Genomic DNA, 24,590 nt, shown 5'->3' with positions numbered 1-24,590 from the left:
GGTGCAGGCATCAGTAACGTGTCCAGGGAGTGTGAGGCTGGGCCACCACTTTGGTCTGAAGGCTGCACAGACACAGGGAAGAGGCCCTGGACTGAGACACCTACCTTTATCTTGTGCAGAAAGGTTTCACATCTGAGTGACATGAACACTGCTCATCAGAACAAGGAGCCATAGGCAGGGAGACGAGACATTCTTGAGCGTTTATTGGCAATAGTGAACAGTGTGTATAAGTGATTAACACCCAAGCCCAGGCTGTGTAACCACCCGGTGCGGAAGGGGGTCGGGAAGGAGGACGACCTCCTCGTGAACCTGCTCCTGGGCCTGGCCAAGTTGGCCATTAACAGGTCCAGGCAGCGGGCGATCGACGGGGGAGTCCCGCCCGATTGTTTGTCCCTCTTCCGCGGCTACTTTCGCGGCCGAGTGTCTTTGGAGAGGGAGCACGCGGTGTCTGCCGGTACACTCGAGGCCTTCCGTGCTCGGTGGACACTGCGGGGACTGGGGTGCTTTATCGATCCCTTTAATCACATTTTGGTTTAAAGTTTGTAAGTTTCCTTTAAACTTTGTCCTTGGTTTTACAGCTGACCTGAATTAGGGACTGTGCCTGATTTATCCCAATTTTGTTAATTTAGTTTAATTGTTTTAACTCTAAGAGTTACAACTTGGTGCTCCCTAGCCATCCACAGTGGAGGTGGAGGCAGCCTGATAACTGTGATGACTGGTATGACCCGGCACATGATGTGTGCCAGGTGGATCAAATCCATGAGGGAAAATTGATCCCACTATCACAACTTGTATTTATTTCGAGATGTGTGTCCTGAATTCAGAAGTACTAAGACCACCAAGACTTTATGAGACTTAAAATATAATTACAATAATTTTCAACAAAAGAAAAGATTTCAAGCACATACATAGGACTTCAAATTACGATTATAACTTCTAAAATTCCTAATTAACCTGACTCCCAGTTACACCACCTTTAAGGCAACGGTCCAAACATAGATTTTAGATTTTAAACAGATCCAGCAAATTAACACAATACCCTGGATAGTGGAATTCCAAATGACTTTTTCCCAGCTTCGGATTTGGTAGACAGCAGACTTCTGCACAAATACTGGAGGCTTCATTAAAGCTATTTCACGCACTTCTGTTGGATCTCACAATGCCTTGCTCTGACACATAGCCTCATTCTCCTTTTATATATGTTTCACTCTTCTAATATGTAGATGTCATTGTTTTATATGTATTTGAAACTGTATCTTCCTCACAATATAAAAACTTTCATGTTGCTACTATTTATTATCAGCAGCCTTTGTCCAGCATCAGCTACTGGCCTTCCCCGCACCAATGAACTTAAAAGGTGAAGCATACTGAGGCCATGAAGACAAAAACACAATTTATGTCATTCTGACAATTCACAATTCAACAATGCTAACAGGAAGGTTTCTGGTATTTAACGTTGGACCAATATATATAAAGTTAACAAAAATGAACATAAAATCACCCATGACCTGTCTATCTTGTGCTCCCCCCATTGGCACCGGCATTGGAGACACCCTGCTGACTCTGCTCTCTTGTACCCTTGATGACCTTGGCCGTCATCTCGGGCCAGTGGAGCCTGTGCTGACCCTGTCTGGGAGGGAGCGGCCAGTGCCAAGGCTGGCATCTTCCCAGTTGCTGCAGCCTCATCAGATGCCACGGTCACTGATGGGGGGGGTGGGGGTGGGGGGGGGGGCGGAGGCGGAGGAGCTGCTGCCATCATCCAGAGCGCCCTGAGAGGAGCCCACAGAGATGACAGGCAGCTTATGTGCCAACGTGAGGTCGCTGTGGACCTCCCTGCTCACCATTGATGGGCGGGCACCTAGCTGGGATACTGGGTGCCTCATCCATCTCCCACACTGACACTGACCACCTGAAGTCAGTGCCTCTGTGAGGGCTTGCAAGTCCGAGCGAGGAACCCCTGATTCTGTCCCTGGATCAGCCTCTCCATGAGAGTCGCCACTCTCTCAATGGAGGAGGCGGTGCGCTCGGCCATGATAGTCAACACAGTGCTCACGCTCCACATGGACTCCTCCATCACAGAGACCATGGCAGGCACACCCTCATGGATCTCCGCCAGATCCTCCCACACATCTCACTGGACATCCAGCATCTGCCGCCTAATGGACAACTCCAGAGGCTCATCATCAGCCTTCGACTGAGCATTGTCCTGGTCTCCAGCAGTATTGTGACTGCTGTTGCCGCGGGCACTCTCTGCCTTCGCCCCCACCTCAAGCGATTGTGAAGTGCCCTCACCAATGTCCACTGATATAGTAGCCACTGCTCTATTGCCTACTGAGGTGCTGGTATCTGCGCTGGTGTCTTCCTCAGAGTGGGTGTGATGAGATGCAAATTACTCCTGGTGGTCCTCCAGTGACAGGGGTGGCCTTTAGGGGTCCAGAGATCGAACGCTGGCGAACCTAACAGGGAGAAGGACATGTCATTAGTTAAATTCATCACACTGTCACTGTGCATCCCAGGCACACTGGTGAGACAACGGAGATCTGCATCATGGTGCTCTCGTCTTCCAACGATTCATGGGGACACCAGGTTCAATGAAATATAACACAGAATTTGCGTTTGCGTCAATGAAAAGACTACACTAGAATGGTTGCGCAACCCAAAATTCTTACCTATGTGCACTGCACTCATACCTTTGTCTGGCACCTCTGCCTCTCCACACCTGGTTGCAGATGGGGCGTGCCTGCTATCAAGCCCCAGGGCATCTTGCTCATACCTCAGAAAGGGTTAGGAGGCTAGCGGGGCCTCCGCTGGTACACAACCTTTCTATAGTGTTGTGGGCCGTCTTCTCCTGATACAACAGAGGAGCATTGATTAGTCTACTCTATACACGCAGTGCCATTGCAGCCTGGCCAACCTCAGCTGAGGAGCACCTGGCAGGGCACCTCTGAGTTGTGGCCCTTGAGCCGCAAGGCACTCAGTCCAACCAGCCAGGGCTCACCCCCTTGGTCAGCTCCGGCATGACTGACAGTTGGCACTCAGACCCTAGCACCCCTGAGGTCAACGGGGGGGGGATGGCCAGACCTTAACACATTTGCACGCTGATCCATGCCAACATGGTACTCACCCTTCCTGAGCATAACAGATCATTGAAGTGCTTCCAGCACTGTGTCTAGGAGCACCGAACCACGTCAAGGCTGCTGACCAGCGCTGCCACCACCTCCCATGCCCTCTTGGTGAGGCGCGGTAGCTGCCTCCTGCCATCTCTGGGGACGACGATGTCCCTCCTGGTAGCTATCTCCTCCAGGAAGACGGCTTGGCACTCATCAGAGAACCAGGGGCCGAGTGCCCACCTGACCTGCCCTCCAGCCTGTTGCGTCCAGCTGTACTCGGGTCCATGGTGCCAGTTCAGGGAATGTCCTCTGTGGCAGCCTTCCAGGGGCCGCTTGCTCCACTTTTAAACTGGCTGCTGTGTCGCCATTGGACCCAGAGGCCAACAGGTCCCCACCCCCGCATGGCCCTTCCCAGCCAGTGCAGAGCTGCATATCACGCTGGGTGGGCCTTAATTGGCCGTTTTGCGGCCACTCCCAGGCCCAACCAATGAATAGAAAATCCTGTCCTTGGAATAAGTGCTACTTTTCATGTTCTCATATTGCGATGCAATATCTTCTTACCTTTGTCTTCAAAAGACTAAACAAATGCTGCGTTATATTTCATTCTATTGTTAGGAGGTTGGAAGGTTTTTCTTTACCTACTATTCTTGTGTATGTTGTCAGCTTTGATGACTCATTCCTTACCGGAAAATGTGTGCTATTGAAATCAGATCGTTCCTTCCTAAAAGTGGTGAGAACTATCCAATTGACTGTCTGTTTTCACCTGTTGGGTAGAACACTGAGGCCTCAATACTAACCCCACTTGAGATAGGTGGTGGTGGGGGTGGAATTAATAATGAGAAGTCGCCCAACACCTCCTAACTATTTTTACGTCAATGGGTTGCAGGTTGTGCGCATTTCCTATCTTGGAGAGTTGGGCCACTTTTTAATTATCATGTTTACATCAGGCTCCCACAATGTATTTGGAAGCCAGATTTAGACTCAATAACTGTTGACCAAGTTTCCCGGGGCTTTGGAACCCTGGTAGCAAAAAGGAAACACAAGCTGCCAGTTCGGCAAGATTTGTGTTTTTTGAGCACTTCTTATGGGCAAGGGGGAGCAGGAATGCTCCCTTCAGCCCTGCCAGGAAACCCCCGGCTTCATTTCTGCTGATCGCAGTCCCACCCTCACTGCCACTAATGTCGATTTTTTGCTTCTCTTTTCCACCTCGCACTCTCCACCCCACCAAACTCTGATCTCAAGGCTTCTGCTGTGGTACTAGTAGTCACATGTCTTCCAATAAGGAATGAATCAGAAAACTTGGCAATGTATGACACAATAGAAGGTAAACAAAAGTCTTCTATTCCCCTTAACAATAAACTGAAATATGATACAGAATTTCTTTACTCTTTTGGAGACAAAGGTAAAGGGATATTGCAATGCTATATGAGAACAAGATAAGTAGTAAATAGCCCAACATTTTTGAGCATTCTGGTAGCCGAATCCTTGAATCTAAAATAACTTTTCATTTTAGATGAACGTGTTTGGCATTGCTGGCAAAATCTTTTCTTCTTTGCATGCTTTACTATATTTACGATATTTTGTTTTGGCCAAATGTACGGAACTTCAATTAAATCATATTTTTCTCTTTTTTTCCCCCTGCATTATTTTCCCTTTACCCATCCTGTGCTGAGGTATGGAGGTTTGCCAGCTTCCCATGATAAAAATAATTGGTTAGGCTGTTTAGAATATTCTTCATTTGTATGGGTGAGATGGATTGCCCGACCATTTGAAAAAAAACACGCCCAATTTTTAGTCTATTGATTTCAATTGATGATCCATTGCGTCAGACAACTTGACCATGTATTGAAGATGAAAAGTTATCTCATTATGCTTAATTATGGGAACCTTGCTTTGAAAAACTACTTTGACATCATTGAAAAGGTGCAGAAAAGATTCACTAACATGATACCAGGAATAAGTGGCTTTATTTAAGAGGAGATACTCTTTTCTTTATAACTGAGAAGATTAAGAGGAGTGATATAGCTGTTTAATGAGGTATGAGAGAGTAACCCTTTCTATTGTTGGTAAGTTGGTAATTCAATAGCATAAATTTAAGACCATCACCAAAAGAATGTAGGGAGCAGTTAAGAGCATCTTCATTTATGCAGAGTTGTTAAGACTTGGAATGCCTTACTGGGAACAATGGCAGAAACTGAGCCCATAATAGCTTTTAAAAGAGAAATGGATAACTATTTGAAAAAGAAAACCTAAAATAGGATGACAAAAAGGAGGAAAATGAAACAAAGTTGGCTCTTTCAGCGAGCCGGTACAGGTACAATAGGATGAATGGTCACCTCCTGTTCTCAGAAATTGTTTGATTCTCACTCTCACCTAAATTGGGCTTTCCTCACATGTGGCTCTGGATACAAATAACTTTAGACGATTCAGTTGTAGGGCAAATTGCAAATTAGTCTAATCCTGTCCACATTTGATGTTCACATGCAGACTTCCAGCAGAATTTACTGTATAGACGGGAGAAATGAAAGTACTTGCATTTATATAACACTTCATGATTGATATTCTGAAATGTTTCAAATCCATGGAAGTATCTTGATCCATTAGGTTTGCCTCAGTTTAATGTCTCACATGAAAGATGCACCTCTGGATATGCTACACTTCTTATGCTACACTTTAAATGGTAGTATACTTTATATGTTCAAATTCTAGATTTGGTCCTAGATTCAGAACCAGCCAATGAACAATCAATATAAAATCTCTGGCTATTTCTGTCCTAAGTCTGGGGTCCTAAATTCAACTGTAGTAATTTGTTGCATGCTTCAGCAATTTGCTAATTTAGCACAGGCTACAGAACAAATTGAGCTAGGCTTGATGGGCCAGGTGGCCTCCTTCTTGGCTGTGAACGACTCTATGGGGAGAATTTTACTGGCCGTTCAAGGCGGGAACAAGGCTGGTAAAATCTGGGAAGGCAGCATATCGGCTCTCCAGTCATGTCCTGTCATCAGCGAATTTTACCCATCTAGGTAGAGGGAGCAGACAAGCTGCCTGCTACAAGGAGATGGGAAGCAAATTGGAACACGTAAAAGCCCTATTATTGGCAATTCATCAGACCGATGGTGGATCGACCCACCTGCTGGCTGGAGAAGCCGCTAGCTGAATGTAGGTAACCTCCAAACAGCAGTCTGGGGTGGGGAGGAACGTATTTTAAGCAGAGAGAAGACGCGGGCAGGGAAGGCAGCCCTTGTGGCTGCAGTGCTTTCTTTGGAGGGTTTCCCCTCTATTAGCAGTGGTTTTATTTTATTTTTTTAATTATCTTCAGCCTTCTTCTGTAGGCTGCAGGGCTCATTCCTTGCTCAGCAGTGTCCACGATTCCCAGTGGTGCCTCTGAGGCTATTGAGCTGCCAGCCCGCTTGTTTGGGTCAGCAGCTATTGGGGGCTGACAGCCATTCTGAATAGGACTGCAACCTTACCAGCAGCTTATTCACCAGCTGACGTCTGTAAAATCCAGGGGCAAGTCCTGCCGGCTGGCTGGCAATGCACGTTGATGACGCTCATTTCTGGCTGATGTCGGGACCACACCAGTTTTGGCAAAACCTGGCCCTCTGACACTTTTTTATGGCTCAGCAAATGCTGGAGGTTTTTCTTTGGAAGTCACTGAGTCAGAGGGAAAGCCCTATATCTTTACATTTAAAAACACAGAAATGATAGAAAACACAGAAATAGAATTGCTAGCAGTGAGTTGCTCTGCTGGAACTTCTGCCTGCCATGAGACCACATCCCAAACCCTGAGGATGGGGCCATTAAAAGTTTGGCTTTTTCTGACCACATCTGCTGCAACACAATATTGGTAGCCGTCCATTAAGATCAGAATGACATACCTTTGCTCTAGTAGGGGTTGATGCAGATTAGTTAAGCCAAAAATCCAAGGTGAGATTTTCACATGTATTTTGACTCAGATGCTGGTTGGCCAACAATAATAGTTCCCTTAGGAAGCCTTTGACACTGACACTTTGGGGCCCATTTGTGGTGGAACAAGATACCTAAACCAGATCTAGACAGCCTGAAAATAGTCCCAGTCCCTCTCACCTGCACCTCCCAAAATTACTACCTAGTTACAGGGGGTAGAAGATGTGGGGTTGATGAAGAAGTTGGCTCGGTGGCTAGCATGTGAATCAGATTAATGCCAACAGCGTGTGGGGTTCAGTCCCCATTACAGAGGAGGTAGACTTGGGGCCAGCCTCCGCGCCATACCCACAGTTAGAAAATCATGGAACTTTGCCATGGTTAGGTGAGTAATCGCCAAGGACAGAGAACTGATGGAGAAGACATGTAGAAGAAGTACCTGGTTCTCTCTCTGGCAGGTTTTGCTTGAGGTTGGCACCAAGGCAGGAAACACTACGGATCTATTTCTATTCTGAAATTGTCATGCCTCTGCTAATGTTGCGTCAGAAGTTGGCTCCAAGAGCGACCAAAATTTCTAACTCAACAGTCTTTGGCTGGGATTTTGCAGCCCCACCACGGGAGATTCAGTGGCAGGACCGGATGATCCCAGCAGTGGGTGGGGCCAGATAATCCTGCCCTTTGGTTTAATCCTACTAATCTGGCCTAAATACTTTTTTCATTCTTGCCATTAATATATTTGTACATTGTATATAAGAAGCAAGCCCTCAACATCACACTTTGAATCTGTTCGTACTGCATTACATTTGGTAACAAATGCTATGCAACTGTTCTGTGTTCACCATTTTCAAAATAATTTCTGAAGCAACTACTGTATTGAAGTGAGATCAGATTGGGATATATGAATTTGAGACGTGGGAAAAATGTAAGGTTGCGCATATCGTAAAGAAAACCTTCCAAAAATCTCAGCAGCAAAGTTTAGAATCCTCAGATATGAGATAATGTGACACTTGGATTGGAAACAAAAACTTTCAAAATTGACAGTAACTTTAGAAGAGATTGGAACCTTCATGGTTTAACGTCAGAATTATTTAGCTGTTGAAATTATTAACCCAGTTTGTGTCCCTCGGTTTAGTATCATGTTAACAAGGCAGCTTTACAGTGACATAAACAGAAAATCTGTGTGAAATGGCAACATTCAATCTATAATTTCCATGTGTAACACAAACAGGAGAGGAATAAATGGTGTGTGTATTATTTTCTATGAAATTTAACAATTTTAACCTATGACCATATAAGAGTTTTTCCATTACCCTCCCCTTTCCTGTAGACTCAAAAATCTAATCAGCTTGTTCCAATAAGACAGTGTGTGGTGTAATATGAGGAAACATAAGTATGAAGAAAAATTTGAAAAACTGGATTTTTTGTTGAAATATGCAGATTATATGACAATATTATAGAAATGTTTAAAATTAAAAAGCAAGAGGGAGAAGAGGCAGAGGCAGACTGTTTCTAGTAGTTGAGTGGTCATGAATGTGGTGTCATAGATATAAGTTTGAATGTAAAAAATTTAAGATGGAGAAACATGTGAGGCTATGGAATTCATGTACTGGCTATCAGGGAAGAAATCACAATTCTGAGTCAGGAAACTAAGGGTAGTTTACTGTCACTTTCATGGCAAAGCAATTGGGTGCAAATTAATGCAAAACATCGCTTCCTAATCTGAGCATCAATTTTTGATCTGATTTGAATGCACTAAAGAGAGGTGGTGTAATCCCCACCAATCATGAAGATGGAATCTCACATCATTTTGAGTTCACGTTGACTGCACCATCTTGGTATTCAGAGGGATCTCGGTGTTCTTCCATATGAATCATGAAAAGTTATCATGTAGGTACCACAAGCAATTAGGAAAACAAGTGGTATGTTGGCCTGTATGACAAAGGGATTAGGGTACAATAGTAAAGATGTCTTACTGCAATTACCTAGGGCCTTGGTGAGACCATGACTGGGGTACATTTTGGTGTCCTTACGTAACAAAGCATATACTTGTGTTAGAGAGTGTGCAGTAAAGATTTACAAGACTGATTCTTGGGATGAGGGGATTTTTCCGAAGAGAACAGATTGAGTCAACTGTTCCTATATTCCTAGAATTTAAAAGAATGAAGGTGATCTCATTGGAAACATATAACATTTTTAAGGGAAATGACAGGTTAAAAAATGGGAGGATGGTTCTCCTGGCTGGAGAGTCTAGAACTAGGGTTCACAGTTTCAGAATAAGGGCCATTTAGGACTGAAATGGGCAGAAATTTCTTCACAAAAAGGGTTGTGAACACTTGGAACTCTCTACCCCAAAGAACTGTGGATGCTCAGTCGTTGAGTATTTTGGAGTTAGAGGTCAATAGATTTTTGGATAGCAAGGGAATGAAACAATATGGGGATGGTGGAAGGTTTAGCTGAGGTAGGAGATCAGCTGTAACCTTATCGAAAGGCGGAGCAAAGTTGATTGGCCAAGTGGCCTAGTCTTGTTCCTATTCATATATTCTTTTGTTCTTAAGCTTCACAAGCAGCCTAGAATCAAACTTGTACAGGTGAGTTACTGAGCTGTAAAAACTTATAAAACTTTGAAGGCGATGTTGAATCGAAAGTACATGCTCCCACTGCCCTCTGTTAAAATGAAAATTGAGCTGCTTGCGGAGTGGAAAGCATTCAGTTTGGTTTTGGTCACACTTGGACCAATGCACACAATAACAAGCTTCTCTATATGCACATACCTGGCATATAGCAAGTTTCAGGTTATTGCTCACAAGATGGTGTAACTAAAACAATTCACTGTGGAAATTTGTAGGATTTTGTTCAATTTTCAGCAGTTCAAGTTGGCCTGTACAATGAAAATTATTTTGTTGCTAATATTATTTTGGTACAATTGTAAGTGTGAGTTAGGCCTAGCATGTGTCATGTAGCTTCCCCGTTAGCGGAGGAAGAACTGTGTCCTTAAAGCCAGTGATTACTGACACTGGTCACTTTGTGGTAAACCAGGGGCAACCAGTTGATGGGCAAGTGTGGGAGCGAGCGCAGGCTGGGGGCGAGCTGCCATTTTACGTGGGCGGGTCAATTAAGGTCCATCAAGCGTGATGCCCGCCAGGAAGTGCTATGCGCTCCCTGTGCAGGTGGGTGGGGGGGGGGAATTTCCCTCAGCCGGGAGTGCGCTTTTTCGCACGTGCACGCAAAAGAGCGCACAGGTCTCCCTGAGGCAAAGTGCTGCTTCAGGGAGATCGGCTCCTATTTAAACCTTTCAATAAGGGTGACAAAAAAATTTCCCTGCCATGTCCCCTCATATGACACTGCCACGTGAGCTGGGACATGTCCATAACTTTTATTTAAACATTTAATAAAAATTTAAATACCCTCATGAAACCTCATTCCACCCTTGGATGAGACCTCATGTTTTTTTTCCAAAGCCCGCCTGGGTCCCGGCCTGCCCGCCAACCTTAAGGTTGTAAATTATGTAAATTAGTTTTTTAATGGCCCTAATAAGCCGTTGACAGTTCAGCGGGTGCACAGCCAATTCGGCTGTGCGTGCTCCGCCGAACTGAAAATCGAAATGATGCGGGGTGAGGTTGGGACATATGCCCTGTCATTTAACATGTGGGCGAGCGTGCCTTGCCCCTGCTTGCCAACCGGAAAAACCTGCCCCAGGTGCCAAAGTAATTTTACTTGTGTTAATATCATTCAGCAAAAATATTAGGAAGGGTTTTTATTGTTGCCTTGACAGAAAAGGAGCTAAGGAGAGAAAAGAATGATGAGGCATGAAAAGGTTGTTGATGATAGAAATGTATTGAGGTCAGAAGATGATATGATAATATTGCTTCCAATCCCTTTGTTCCCCTCCCTCCTTCGTCATTGAAGATATGAAAGGTTATTGCAGGAAATACACAAAATAAAAAAGTGGAAATTTTCCAGTTGGAAACGTTGATGTTTTTAACACACTGTCCTTTTGTTTCCAGTCACAACAGGTCTTTGCAGATGGCAGTTTGAGTGACACAACAATGGAAATAGCCCTTGAGGCAACCAAGGCTAATGCAGGTGGTGTAAGTGTCAACATTATTCTGTGCATTTCTTTTCATCTTGAGCCAGATAAACTTGAAATTACTTCTAAGACTACTGCCGCAGTTAACTTTCACTAAAAACAATAATAAGTCCATTGGGTTACCAGATGCACCTCACAAAGCTGATTCTAGTTAAGGGAATGAACGCTTCAGACACAGTTTGCTAAAGTCTGCAGAATTCCAATGTACCACAGCATGTTCCCTATATTTCATGCATTGTACAAAATTTGTTGTTAAGTAATTTTCATATAACAATCTAAAGCTTGCAACATGAATATATTCTCGCTAATATTTCCCTATTTTAAGTTGGATGCTGTATTTTCAGATAAACTTATTTCAAATTTCCCTTCTCCCTCCTGCAGTTAACCCCTTTCATTAAGATCTTGGTGGAAACTTTAAGAATATAGCACAGCCTGAAATGAGAAAAGGCCATTCATCTCATAATTTTTGGATCTCCAGCTGGTCTTTGATGCATGATGGATTCTATTGCACACATTCAATGTCCTGAAAGGAAGCTGTGCATGAGCAGTACCAGAACCAAACACAACCAGGAAATATCCTACCCTCCCACTATTTTGTCCTAGTCTACAATCGTTTCCTAAAAATGAAAATGCATTCCTTTTTTATTTTTCATTCTTGGGATATGAGCATCACTGGCAAGGCTGGCATCCCTCGTTGCTTTGAGAAGGTGGTGCTGGGCCTCCATTTTTGGCAATTTATTCTTTGATAGAACTGAGTGGCTTGCTAGGCTTGCTAGCTGGTCAAACATATTGGTGTGGAACTGGAGTAACATTTAGACAAGACCTTAGTTTTTCCAGCAGCCCAGAAGCTTAAGGGTCATTTTTACTGATACCAGCTTTTAATTTCCAGATTTTAAAACTGAATTAAAATTCTAAAACTGTCATGGTCGTATTTCAACTCATATTACTGGATTATCTGTCCAGGCCTCCAGGTTAATAGTCCAGTAACATAACCATTACGCTACTAAACTCTATAAAGCACCTTATAATGTTTCAGGATATACAAAATTCTTCACTTCCACCAAATTACTTTTTGAAGGTAGTCAAGTATGGGCAGAATTATTAATAATGTAGTTGCAAATATGTTGCTTTCCATATTCTATAACGAGATTTGTTTATTCCACAGACTAATGATCTAATGTGGCATGTTCATACCAATCCTCGACAGTACAGTGAGAACTGCAGTGATGTAGGAGGACACTATAATCCTTACAATATAGATACCGGGGTAAGTGATGCCTCCATTTCAACCCCTTGATACAGAAAAAGCAGAACATCAATCACTGAAAATTATACTGCTCTTAAGTAAGGTATTCATTATTATTATTAATGATAAAGAAAGGAATAAATATTTTCCTTTGTGTGGAAAGTTAAAAGTTATTTTACTAAATTTTTATTGGTTTATAATGACATTTTGGTAAAACATATTGAACTTTACACAGAAAGTAAAACAGATGCCTAAGTCTGTTCAGATTAATTTGATAGAACCTTGGGAGACAATGTTAGATAGTGATAACTATATCTCAAATTAGGCCCCTCCATATAAAAATAGTTCAACAATAAAAACAGACCAAGTTAATCAAGATTACCATTACACAAAGACAGTTTTGGACATAGACATTTCACCATTCTGTGATTAGTCACCATCAATAATGATTCAAAGTGAGACAAGAAAAAATACTGTCATTCTGCCCACACCCCAGATGAAATGCCTCGTAGCCTTGTGGGCATCCTGAAGGGGGAGGGTGATAAGGCAGAGGTCATGGTACATGTTGGTACCAATGACATAGGTAGAAAGAGGGATGAGGTCTTGCATCAAGAATTCAGGGAGTTAGGCAGTAGACTAAAAAGCAAGACCTCTCGGGTTGTAATCTCTGGATTACTCCCAGTGCCCTGTGCTAGCGAGCTCAGGAATAGGAGAATAGCGCAGGTGAACATGTGGCTTAAGAGTTGGTGCAGGAGGGAGGGTTTTGGATTCCTGGAACACTGGGACCGTTTCTGGGGAAGGTGAGACCTGTACAAGCGGGACAGTCTACATCTGAACCAGAGGAGGACTAACATCCTTGCGGGCAGGTTTGCTAGTGCTGTTGGGAGGAGTTTAAACTAATTCAGCAGGGGGAGGGGACACAGAATGTTAGCAGAATAGGGACACATCATAATACATGTAAAACAATCAAGTCAGAGGGAGTACAGCTGCGTTAAGTTTCAAAGGAGTAAGGCAAGGCTGGATGGCCTCTACTTTAATGCCAGGAGTATTACAGATAAAACGGATGAGTTAAGGGTGAGGATTGACATGTGGAACTGAGATGTGGTTGAGGGAGGGGCAGGATTGGCAGCTCAACATTCCGGGATATAGAATCTTCAGACGAGACAGGGGAGGGGGGTAAAAGAGGAGGAGGCATTGCATTATTAGTTAAAGAGTCAGTTACTGCAGTAAGGAGAGATGATATCTTGGAGGGACCATCGAATAAAGCTTTGTGGGTAGAGATTAGGAATAAAAAAGGGGCAGCCACATTATTAGGTGTTTAGTATAGACCCCCAACTAGTCAGCGGGAAATTGAGGAGTAAATATGTGCACAATTTGTGGAGGTGTGTAAAAACAATAACTAAAGGGTAATTATATTAGGTGATTTCAACTTTCCCAACATTAATTGGGATAGACAGAGTGTTAAAGGCTGGGGTGGAGTGGATTTCTTGAAATGTGTACAGGAGAACTTTTTAGGTCAATAGGCAGAGGGTCCAACAAGTGACGGTGCATTGCTGGACCTAATTCTGGAGAGTGAAGCCGGACAGGTGGCTGAGGTGGTGGTGGGGGAGCATTCTAGTGATAGTGACCACAACATGGTACAATTTAAGTTTGTCATGGACAAAGAAATAGACAAGTTGCAAAAAAATGTTTTGGATTGGAGGAGAGTGGATTTTAATAAAACAAAGCAGGCTCTCGCCAAGGTAGATTGGGAACAGCTACTTGTGGGGAAATCTACAGAAGAGCAGTGGGGAGCGTTCAGAAAGGAAATGGGCAAGATACAGGCTCAACATGTTCCCTCTAGGTGATGGGAAAGAGTAACAAGCCCAGAGAACCATGGATGACCAGGGATATTCAAGATACAATGAGAAGGAAAAGAGAGGCTTTTAGCAGGTACAAGGGAAGCAAATCAGCAGAGGCATTAGTGGAGTATAGACAGTGCAGGGTGGAGCTTAAGAAAGCAACTAGGAGAGCAAAGAGGGGATATGAGAAAGCTCTGGCTGGTAAAAGTAGGGAAAATCCCAAGATATTCTATAAGTATATCAATGGGAAGAAGATAACCAGGGAAAGAATAGGGCGCATAAGGGACCAAGGGGGCAATCTATGGGTGGAGCCAGAGGACATCGCTAGAGTGTTGAACGAATACTTCACATCCGTCTTCATCCAAGAGAATGAAGATGAAGGTATGGAACTCGAGGAGAGGGACTGTGAGGTTCTTGAGCAAATTGATATAGGGAGTAATAAGGTATGGAAGTGTAGGCAGGCTTAAAAGTGGACAAACCTCCAGGTCCGGATGATTTGTGTCCCAGACTGCTGAGGGAGGCAGGGGAGGAGATCGCAGGAGCTCTGACCCAAATTTTTAATTCCTCTCTGGCCACGGGGGAGGTGCCAGAGGACTGGAGAACAGCTAATGTGGTTCTGCTATTTAAGAAGGGTTGCAGAGATAAGTCAGAGAACTACAGACCAGTGAGTCTTATGTCAGTGGTAGGGAAACTATTGGAGAAAATTCTGAAGGAGAGAATCTATCTTCACTTGAAGAGGCAAGGTTTGATCAGGGATAGTCATCATGGCTTTGTCAGAGGGAGGTCATGCCTAACAAATTTGATTGAATGTTTTGAGGCGGTGACCAGGTGTGTAGATGAGGGGAGTGCAGTTGATGTAGTTTATATGGATTTCAGCAAAGCTTTTGACAAGGTCCCACATGGGAGACTTATAAAGACGGCAAAGGCACATGGGATACGGGGTAATTTGATAAGGTGGATTCAAAATTGGCTTAGTTGTAGGAGACAGAGGGTGATGACAGAAGGCTGCTTTAGTGACTGGAAGCCTGTGTCCAGCGGCATACCACAGGGATCTGTGCTGGGTTCCCTATTATTCGTCATTTATATAAATGACATAGATGACTATGTGGGGTGTAGGATTAGTAAATTTGCGGATGACACAAAGATTGGCCAGGTGGTTAACAGTAAGGTTGAGTGTCTTGGGCTACAGGAAGATATAGAAAGGATGGTCAAATGGGCAGATAAGTGGCAGATGGAATTTAACCTTGAAAAGCGTGAGGTGATACACTTTGGAAGGAGTAATTTGTCAGGGGAGTATTCAATGAACGGCATGACACTAGGAAGTTCTGAGGAACAAAGGGACCTTGGCATGTGTGTCCATAGATCTCTGAAGGTGGAGGGGCATGTTAGTTGGGTGGTGAAAAAGACATTTGAGACACTTGTCTTTATGAATTGAGACATAGATTACAAAAGTAGGGAGGTCATGTTGGAGTTGTATAGAACCTTAGTGAGGGCACAGCTAGAGTACTGTGTGCAGTTCTGGACGCCACATTATAGGAAGGATGTAATTGCACTGGAGGGGGTGCAGAGGAGATTTACCAGGATGTTGCCTGGGATGAAACATTTAAGTTATGAAGAGAGGTTGGATAGACTTGGGTTGTTTTCCTTGGAGCAGAGAAGACTGAAGGATGACCTGATCGAGGTGTACAAGATTATGAGGGGCATGGACAGGGTGGATAGGGAGCAGCTGTTCCCCTTAGTTGAAGGGTCAGTCACAAGGAGACACAAGTTCAAGGTGAGGGGCAGGAGGTTTAGGGGGGGATGTGAGGAAAAAAGTTTTTACCCAGAGGCTGGTGACGATCTGGAATTCACTGCCTGGGAGGGTGGTGGAGGTGGGTTGCCTCACGTTCTTTAAAATGTACCTGGATGAGCACTTGGGACATCATAACAGTCAAGGCCATGGGCCAAGTGCTGGTAAATGGGATTAGGTAGGTAGGTCAGGTGTTTCTCACGTTTCGGTGCAGACTCGATGGGCCAAAGGGCCTCTTCTGCACTGTGATTCTGTGACCCGTCATCTGATGCCTGATTGAAGATTGATGGAACTCCCACAATTGGATAATGAAGTACGAGTGATAGGTAATAAAAACAAAATGTGCTGGAAAAATTCAGCAGTTCGGCAGCATCAGTGGTGAAAAAGAGTTATATTGGATTTGAAAGGTTAATTCTATTTCCCTCTTCACAGATGCTGCCAGACCTGCTGAGTTTTTCCAGCACTTATTGTTTTTATTTCATATGTCCAGCATCTGCAGTATTTTGCTTTTATATGAGTGACAGGTAACCTGATTTTTAATTAATGGTTTTTTGACTGGTAGTCAGTCAAACTGCTGGAATTCTGTACCGACTAGATATGTTTGTGAGTTATCCATTAGAAAAACTGTGTCTTTAGAAAGAACCTGATATATTATCATCATTCAAGCTTGTTATCCCTTGTTGAGTATAGATCTTTGACTGCTTTTTGATATTGAATTCTGGTGTGGGCAACTACTTCCAATGATGCCATATATACACTTTTTACTTTAGTATCCACAGTTCTACAATAACAGTTTTTTTTAGTGTTTTTTTTCTGTGAGGATGCTATTTCAATAAATGTTCTAGTGATACAGATTTAAAGTTTCATGATTGGCCAATTAAATCCCATTTGTTAGTATCTAAAAGGTTCTGTTGATGGATATTAAATACCCAGTAGTTTAAGGTAATAAGATGAATAGCTGTTGGATATTGATCAGTTAATTATACTCAAATGTGTATATAAAGAAGAGTCAGCCAGCACTGGGTGTTTGATTATAGAATGGAGACGTAAGGACTGTGATAAGCAATAAATAGTCTCCACCAAAGTATCCTAGTCCCAGGGTCTTATTCACAACCTGACATTTGGTTGCAGAGGATGGTTGCCTGAAAGTGAAGATTCGAGACTAAGATTTACTTCCAGACAAAAGGCTAGTATTGGAGTCTTTTTTTTGAGAGAAAACAGTAATTGGAGACTCTTTGAAGAGCGATAACTGAAACCAAGTATAGGGTAGCAGATGATGCTGATTTTCTACCACTGTTTTGTGAGACGGAATCTTATGATCGAACAATGTATGGGCGTGAATTACGTCTCCACGGAAGAGAAAGCAAGGGATGGTTCTGTCACTCTCGCATCCTGCCAGGAGCAAGATCAGTTGCACAATATTCTCGGAACTAGATGCTCAGGAACTGGACAATGAAGAAGGTTTGGACATTCCTTTGAGATTCATGGGTAAAATTCATATGAAAGATGACTTACTGAATAGCTATGAGGCATGGCTGCACTTTGATAAATTTTAAAAAAGTGGATGGTTCTTCCTTAGAAGAATACATCATGGAGTTTAACCAACTATATACAAGATTGCATTGATTCCAGTTGGAAGTTCCTAAATTAGTACATGCCTTTAAATTATTGGACTGTACTAGGATATCAAACATGGATATGCTCTTGCTTTTAACCAGAATTAGATTCAAAGAGAGAGGTACACTTTTGGATCAAATGTACAAAGCCTCAAAAATATTTTTGGGAAAGCATTCATTTTATGGCACAAATGAGCTGTTCAGCAGTGACACCAAAGATGGAGGATACAATGCCAGCAGCATGTTTGTATATAGGGCACAAATGTCTGTATGAAAGACTAAATACAAACAAAAACTATGAGGATAGTGAGCCTTTTGGGAGCCAAAACAGGTGGTGGGAGTTGGGCAGTTATGGAAGGAAGATGAACCCCAGGAATGACCAAGGAATGGTCAACGTGTGCTTCAAATGCGACTCTAAGTATCATTTTGCGTTGAATTGCCCAAAACTGAAAAGCCAGGGGTTTTAAGACAGCACATGACATGGACGGTATGGAAGGTGAACAGGACAATACTGTCCAATTAGAAAGAATAATTTTGGTCACCAGAAGCTTCAGTCCAGTAATGAGTATCCTAGTTTCAGATACATTCAATCACGCAGTTCTAGATAGTGGATGTACATCCACGGTATGTGGAGTGGACTGGCTAAAATGTTACATGGGTTCTTCAAGTAAAGTAAAGAATTTGCAAGTTCTACTTGTTTCAGGTTCGGTGATAGTAACATATTGAAATCGCTAAAAAGAATAGTAATTCTGTGTAAAATTGAAAAATTGAATCATTTTATCAGTACTGATGTAGTATCGAGTGAAGTACCTTTACTGTTATAAGCCTTCAATAAAAAAGGACCAAATGAAGTTGGACATGGAGCATGATAAAGTGATTGTTTTTGGTGGATCTGTAGATTTGCAATTTACACAGCCTAAACATTATTGTATTCCTTTTAGGTCTATCATCTCTAAACAGAATCTTAAAGAGGTATTAATGACAGCTGGGGATAATAATTTATAGGAGGAGAAGCAAATTATTACCAAATTATATTGACAACTTGCACATACCTCTGGCCTTACGAACATATGAACAAGGAGCAGAGTAGGCCATTCGGCCCTTCGAGCCTGCTCCACCATTTAACAAGATCTGATAATAACCTCAAATCTGCATCCCAGCTACCCCCGATAATCTATCACCCCCTTGCTTACCAAGAATCTATCCACCTCTGCCTTAAAAATATTCAAAGACTCTGCTCCTACTGCCTTTTCAGGAAGAGAGTTCCAAAGACTCACTACCCTCTGAGAGAAAAAATTTTGCCTCATCCCCATTTTAATGGGTGACCCCTTATTTTTAATGAGTGACCCCTAGTTCTAGATTCTCTCACAAGAGGAAACATCCTCTCCACATACACCCTGTCAAGTCCCCTCAGGCTCTTATATGTTTCAGTCAAGTCACCTCTTACTCCTCTAAACTCCTGTGGATATAAGCCTAGTCTGTCCAAGCTTTCCTCAGTAGACAGCCCGTCCATTCCAGGTATTAGTCTGGTAAACCTTCTCTGAACTGCATCCAACGCATTTACACCCTTCCTTAAATAAGTTGACCAATACTGTACATAATACTCCAGATGTGGCCTCTCTAGTGCTTTGTGTAACTAAAGCATAACCTCCCTACTTTTGTTATCAATTCCCCGTGCAATAAATGATAACATGCTATTAGCTTTCCTAATTAGTTGCTGTAACTGCATATTAGCCTTTTGCGATTCATGCACAAAGACACCCAGATCCCTCTGCATCTCAGAGCTCTGCAAACTCTCACCATTTAGATAATATGCTTCTTTTTTATTCTTCCTGCCAAAATGGACAATTTCACATTTTCCCACATTATACTCCATTTGCCAGATCTTTGCCCATTCACTTAATCTATCTATATCTTTTCATAGCCTCCTTATGTCCTCTTCACAACTTATCTTCCTACCTATCTTTGTGTCATCAGCAAATTTGGCAACCATCCCATCTATCCCTTCAACCAAGTCATTTATATAAATTGTAAACAGTTAAGGTCCCACACTGATACCACTTGTTACATCTTGCCAAGCTGAAAAAGGCCCATTTATGCCTACTCTCTGCTTCCTGTTAGCCAGCCAATCTTCTATCCATGCTAATATATTACCCCCTATACCATGAGCTTTTATTTTCCGCAGTAACCTTTGATGGCACTTTATCAAATACCTTCTGGAAATCTAAGTACAGTACATTCCTTTAGCCTCAGCATATGTTACTTCCTCGAGGAACTCCAATAAGTTGGTTAAACATGATTTGCCTTGCACAAAACCATGTTGACTCTGCCTTATTACCTTGAACTTATCCAAGTGCCCTGCTATAACCTCTTTAATAATAGCTTCTAACATTTTTGCTATAACAGATGTTAAGCTAACTGGCCTGTAGTTTCCCACTTTCTGTCTCCCTTATTGAATAATGGAGTTACATTTGCTATCTTTCAATATAGCGGGACCTCCCCAGAATCTAGGGAGTTTTGGAAAATTAAAGCCTATGCATCAAATATTTCATTAGCCACTTCTTTTAAAATCTTAGGATGAAGCCCATCAGGACCTGGGCACTTGTCAGCCTGCAGCTCCAACAATTTACTCAGGACCACTTCTCTGTTGATTGTAATTTTCCTGCGTTCCTCCTTCCCTTCCATTTCCTGGTTTATAGCTGCATCTGGGATGTTACTTGTATCCTCTATAGTGAAGGTTGATAGAAAATACCTGTTCAATTCATCTGCCATTTCCTTGTTTTCCATTATCAATTCTCTAGACTCACTTTCTATAGGACCAATGCTCATTTTGTTAACTAATTTCTTTTTTAAATATTTATAGAAACTCTTACTACCTGTTTTTATATTTATGGCTAGCTTTCTCTTGTAGTGTAATTTTTCCCTCATTAATCTTCCAGTCGTCCTTTGCTGTTCCTTATTCTGTCCAATCTTCTGGCCTTCCACCTATTGTTATACAGTTATGTACTTTTTCTTTAAGTCTGATAATATCTTTAACCTTCCTCATTAACCACGGATGGTGTTTCCATCCTCTGGACTTTTTCTTACTTATTGGAATATATCTATTCTGTGTATTCTGAAATATCCCCTTAAATGTTTGTGCTGCATCTCTATTCACCTATCCCTTAACATAATTTGCCAGTTCACTTTAGCCAGCTCTAATTTCATAATTGCCCTTATTTAAGTTTAAAAACATGGTCTTGCACCCACTCCTCTCTACCTCAGACTGAAAGAAAACTTCAAGCATATTATGGTCGCTGCTACCTAGGGACACCTTCACTATGAGATCATTAATTAATCCCATCTCTTGCACAATACCAGGGCTAGTATAGCCTGCTCTCTGGTTGGATCCAGAACATGTTGTTCTAGGAAACTATCCTGGAAACATTCTATGAACTCCTCACCTAGATTTGCCTATCTGACTTTTCCAGTCTATATGTAGATTAAAATCTCTCATGATTATTGCCGTGCCTTTCTGACAAGCTTCCTGTATTTCTTCCTTTATGCTCCATTCCACCACAAATTACTATTAGGGGGCCTGCACAAGTGACTTCTCACCTTTAACATTTCTCATCGCTACCGAAACCATTTGCACATCCTGGTTCCTGAACTTAGGTCACCTCTCTCTATTGTGCTAATACCATCACTAACTAATAGAGCCATCCCTCCACCTTTACCTTATTTCCTGTCCTTCCTAAATGTCCTATACTCTTTAATATTCAGGTCCCAATCCATGTCCTTCTGCAGCCATGTCTCTGTAATGCTATCAAACTTTACTTATTTATTTCTATGCGCGCTCTCAGTTCATCTGTTTTATTTTGAATGCTACGTGCATTCAGATACAGAGACTTCAGTTTTATCCTCTTATTCTTTTTATAACCTCTAGTCTCATCTGATGATTTACTGTTAGATTTATACTCTCTATCCTGTCACCGTCTGTTTTCCATTTCCCGTAATAATACCTTTCTCTTTTGCCTTGATTTACCACATCTTCCTAAATTTGTACCCTTGCCCCCACTACTTTGTTTAAAACCCTCTCTACTTTCCTAGTCAAGCGGCTTGCAAGAGCACTGGCCCCAGCATGGTTCAGGTGTAGACCGTCCCAATGGTACAGATCCCACTTTCCCCAGGGTTGGTGCCAGTGCCCCACTAGCCGGAACCCACTTCCCTCACACCAGGCTTTGAGCTACACATTCATCTCTCTAATCTTATTTGCCCCAAGGCCAATTTGCACGTGGCTCAGGTAACAGTCCAGAGATTATTATCTTTGAGGTTCTGCTTCTTCTTGCAGATACTGTTGAAGGATGCAGAGCTATTGGATGAGGAAAACATGAGACTTGTCGGGGATATTGGTGAAACATGTGATATTTGTATACTGTGCAGTAGAATGCTATCACAGCCAGTAGTAGGACTTCTATTGGCGAGAAACTTTAATGAAAGCGTAGCGATGGGTCTCAAATTACGGAAGAAAGAAAAACAATATTTTTCTTCTACATTTTGTGGAAGTAGCGACTAGATTTAGTCTGTCAATGGTAATTTATAGCAAAGAGAAAAAAGTAATTATTGATTAAAATAATGGAAGAATGTATAGGAACATGGCTGGGAGCACCAGCTAAATTCTTAACAGACCGTGGAGGAGAATTTGGCCAATGAGGAATTAAGGAGTGTGTGTGGAAATTTGAATATTGTAGCAATGTGTACAGCAGCATAAAGTCCTTTTAGCAATGGGATATGTGAGAGAAATCATGCTGTGATTGACGAAATGCTCTGAAAAATTTTAGCTGACCAACTGAATTGTAAATTGACAACTGCTCTAGTGTGGGCAGTATATGCAAAAAATATGCTTCAGATGGTTTGGGGCTACAGCTCCCATCAATTAGTTTATGGCAGGAATCTGAAGATACCTTCCATAATATAGGACCGTCCCTTGGCTTTGGAGGGGACTACCATTGGTTCCATGCATGCAGGGAGGAGAGCATTTATTAAGACGAAGGTTTCAGAACAAATCAGAGCTTTGAGGTATCGAATCAGGCCATCAGAAATTAATTTTAAGCTCGGGAACATGAGTATTATAAAGAGAAGGAAAATGTTATAGGCACTGATGGTAAGATGATGATCTTGCAACATGGTAACCAAATTATTAGAGTACATTCCATGCAGTAAACTGGCACTGATTACACTGACGGAACCTGAACAGAGGATGAAACCTGGAGATGCACCATGCACTTTGCGCACACATATGCCAAGCATGTATGAACAATAGATTGTGGCAGATAATGGTCTAACTGTGAGTAGACCAAGTGATATGGTTCATTCTATAGGCACATTTTTCCATGGTTGATCAGGATGGGACCATTTAACAGAAAGATCAACTACCAAAAGTTGGAACTAGGGTGGCATATATGCCAGAAGGGGCTAGTGAGTGGAGGGAAGCCACCATAGTAGGAAGGGCAGGAAAGACCACGGGGAAATACAAAAACTGGCTGAATGTGCAAGACAAGGGGCAGAATATCAGATCTGTGGATTGGCACAAAGAAGTGAAAATATGGAAAGCCAGGAAACGTGTTGTAAGTTCAGACAATGGGCCTAATGATGATCATAGCCCAAGGAAAAGACCAGGAACTTGTGAAAGGAAGTCTAGTTGCAGGAGGGACAGGTTGAGTAGTAGTCATTCATATAGGGACAGGAGATCTAGTGAGGGACATAATTTAACAAGAGCAAGGACCAAAGAACAGGCGAGGAGTGACACTAGAAATAGGAGCCCCTATGATAGAGAAGCTTTAGTGGTTACTAACAAGTTAGATGGTAAATTGGTAAAGAAGGCAAAACAAAACGAACTTGACAGTTGGAGAGAGTTTAGGGTTTACACAGAGTTGCCAGACAAAGGACAGCCAGTGTTAACCCATAGATGGATAGATAAGGAGAAAGTACTTCCCAACGGTACAGGCTAAAGCCAGACCTGTAGCTCAGGGATTTCAGGAACAACTGGGTGACCAGGAAGTTAGAGTAGACCCCCAACAGCAGGAAAGTAAGTTTGAGGATTTTCCTTGCACTGTTAGTGACATCACTCCTGGGAATGTAAATCCATTGATGTCAAAGCAGCATTTTTGCAAAGGGAACAGTTCCAAAGAGAAGTATTCTCATAACCTCCAAAAGAAGCTGGAAATATTGAGGAGAAATTATGGAGGCTGAACAAGTGTGTTTACAGGCTAAACAATGCATCCAGAGTATGATATTTTTCCATTAGGTCTGTCCTATTAAAAGCTGGTTGTCTTCAGCTAAAAGCAGATCCAGCAATGTTTTATTGCAGAGATAAAAACAAAAAAACTGTGGATGCTGGAAATCCAAAACAAAAACAGAATTACCTGGAAAAACTCAGCAGGTCTGGCAGCATCGGCGGAGAAGAAAAGAGTTGACGTTTCGAGTCCTCATGACCCTTCGACAGAAGGGTCATGAGGACTCGAAACGTCAACTCTTTTCTTCTCCGCCGACGCTGCCAGACCCGCTGAGTTTTTCCAGGTAATTCTGTTTATGTTTTATTGCAACTATGAAGAAAAGCTAGCAGGCATTTCGTAATGAATGTGGCTGATTTCCTGTGGAGGGCAGTTGTGACATTTGAGAAATTTGTGATAGAAAAAAATCATAAAGGAATTCAAAATTGTAAGTCGGACGTCAGGAGCTTTTAAACACATTGGGTTGGACATTAGGCAGACTACGTTGGGAATAACCCTGACTCCACGGTCTTAGCTAGAGAATGTCAATAGGATCCTGATAAATCGGGCCAGATCCTAACCAAAGGAAGGTTCCATAACCAAGGAAGAAGCAGATCAAGCAAGAAGCCTAATTGGGCAATTGAGCTGGTTATGCACACAAACTAGACCAGAGGTGTACTATGGTGAATTAGAATTGGGCACCATGCTGAAGCGTGCTTCTGTTGGGGAAGTGCTAAAAGCAGTTAA

The 24,590-nt window shown here is 42.5% G+C and overlaps 1 protein-coding gene across 1 annotated transcript in view; it reads left to right on the top strand.

The window, feature by feature from the left end:
• The window catches only part of cusr (Copper-only SOD repeat protein), a 177,539-nt gene that overhangs the window by 89,628 nt on the left and 63,321 nt on the right, over nucleotides 1-24,590 (top strand). Inside the window, exons 4-5 of the mRNA XM_041209411.1 lie at nucleotides 11,018-11,101; nucleotides 12,266-12,367. Of these exons, the coding sequence (XP_041065345.1) occupies nucleotides 11,018-11,101; nucleotides 12,266-12,367 (186 nt within the window). The remainder of the gene's footprint in view (nucleotides 1-11,017; nucleotides 11,102-12,265; nucleotides 12,368-24,590) is intronic.

The sequence above is a fragment of the Carcharodon carcharias genome, chromosome 17 (assembly GCF_017639515.1).
Source record: "Carcharodon carcharias isolate sCarCar2 chromosome 17, sCarCar2.pri, whole genome shotgun sequence".
NCBI lineage: Eukaryota > Metazoa > Chordata > Chondrichthyes > Lamniformes > Lamnidae > Carcharodon > Carcharodon carcharias.
This window is presented reverse-complemented; position numbering and strand designations above follow the sequence as displayed.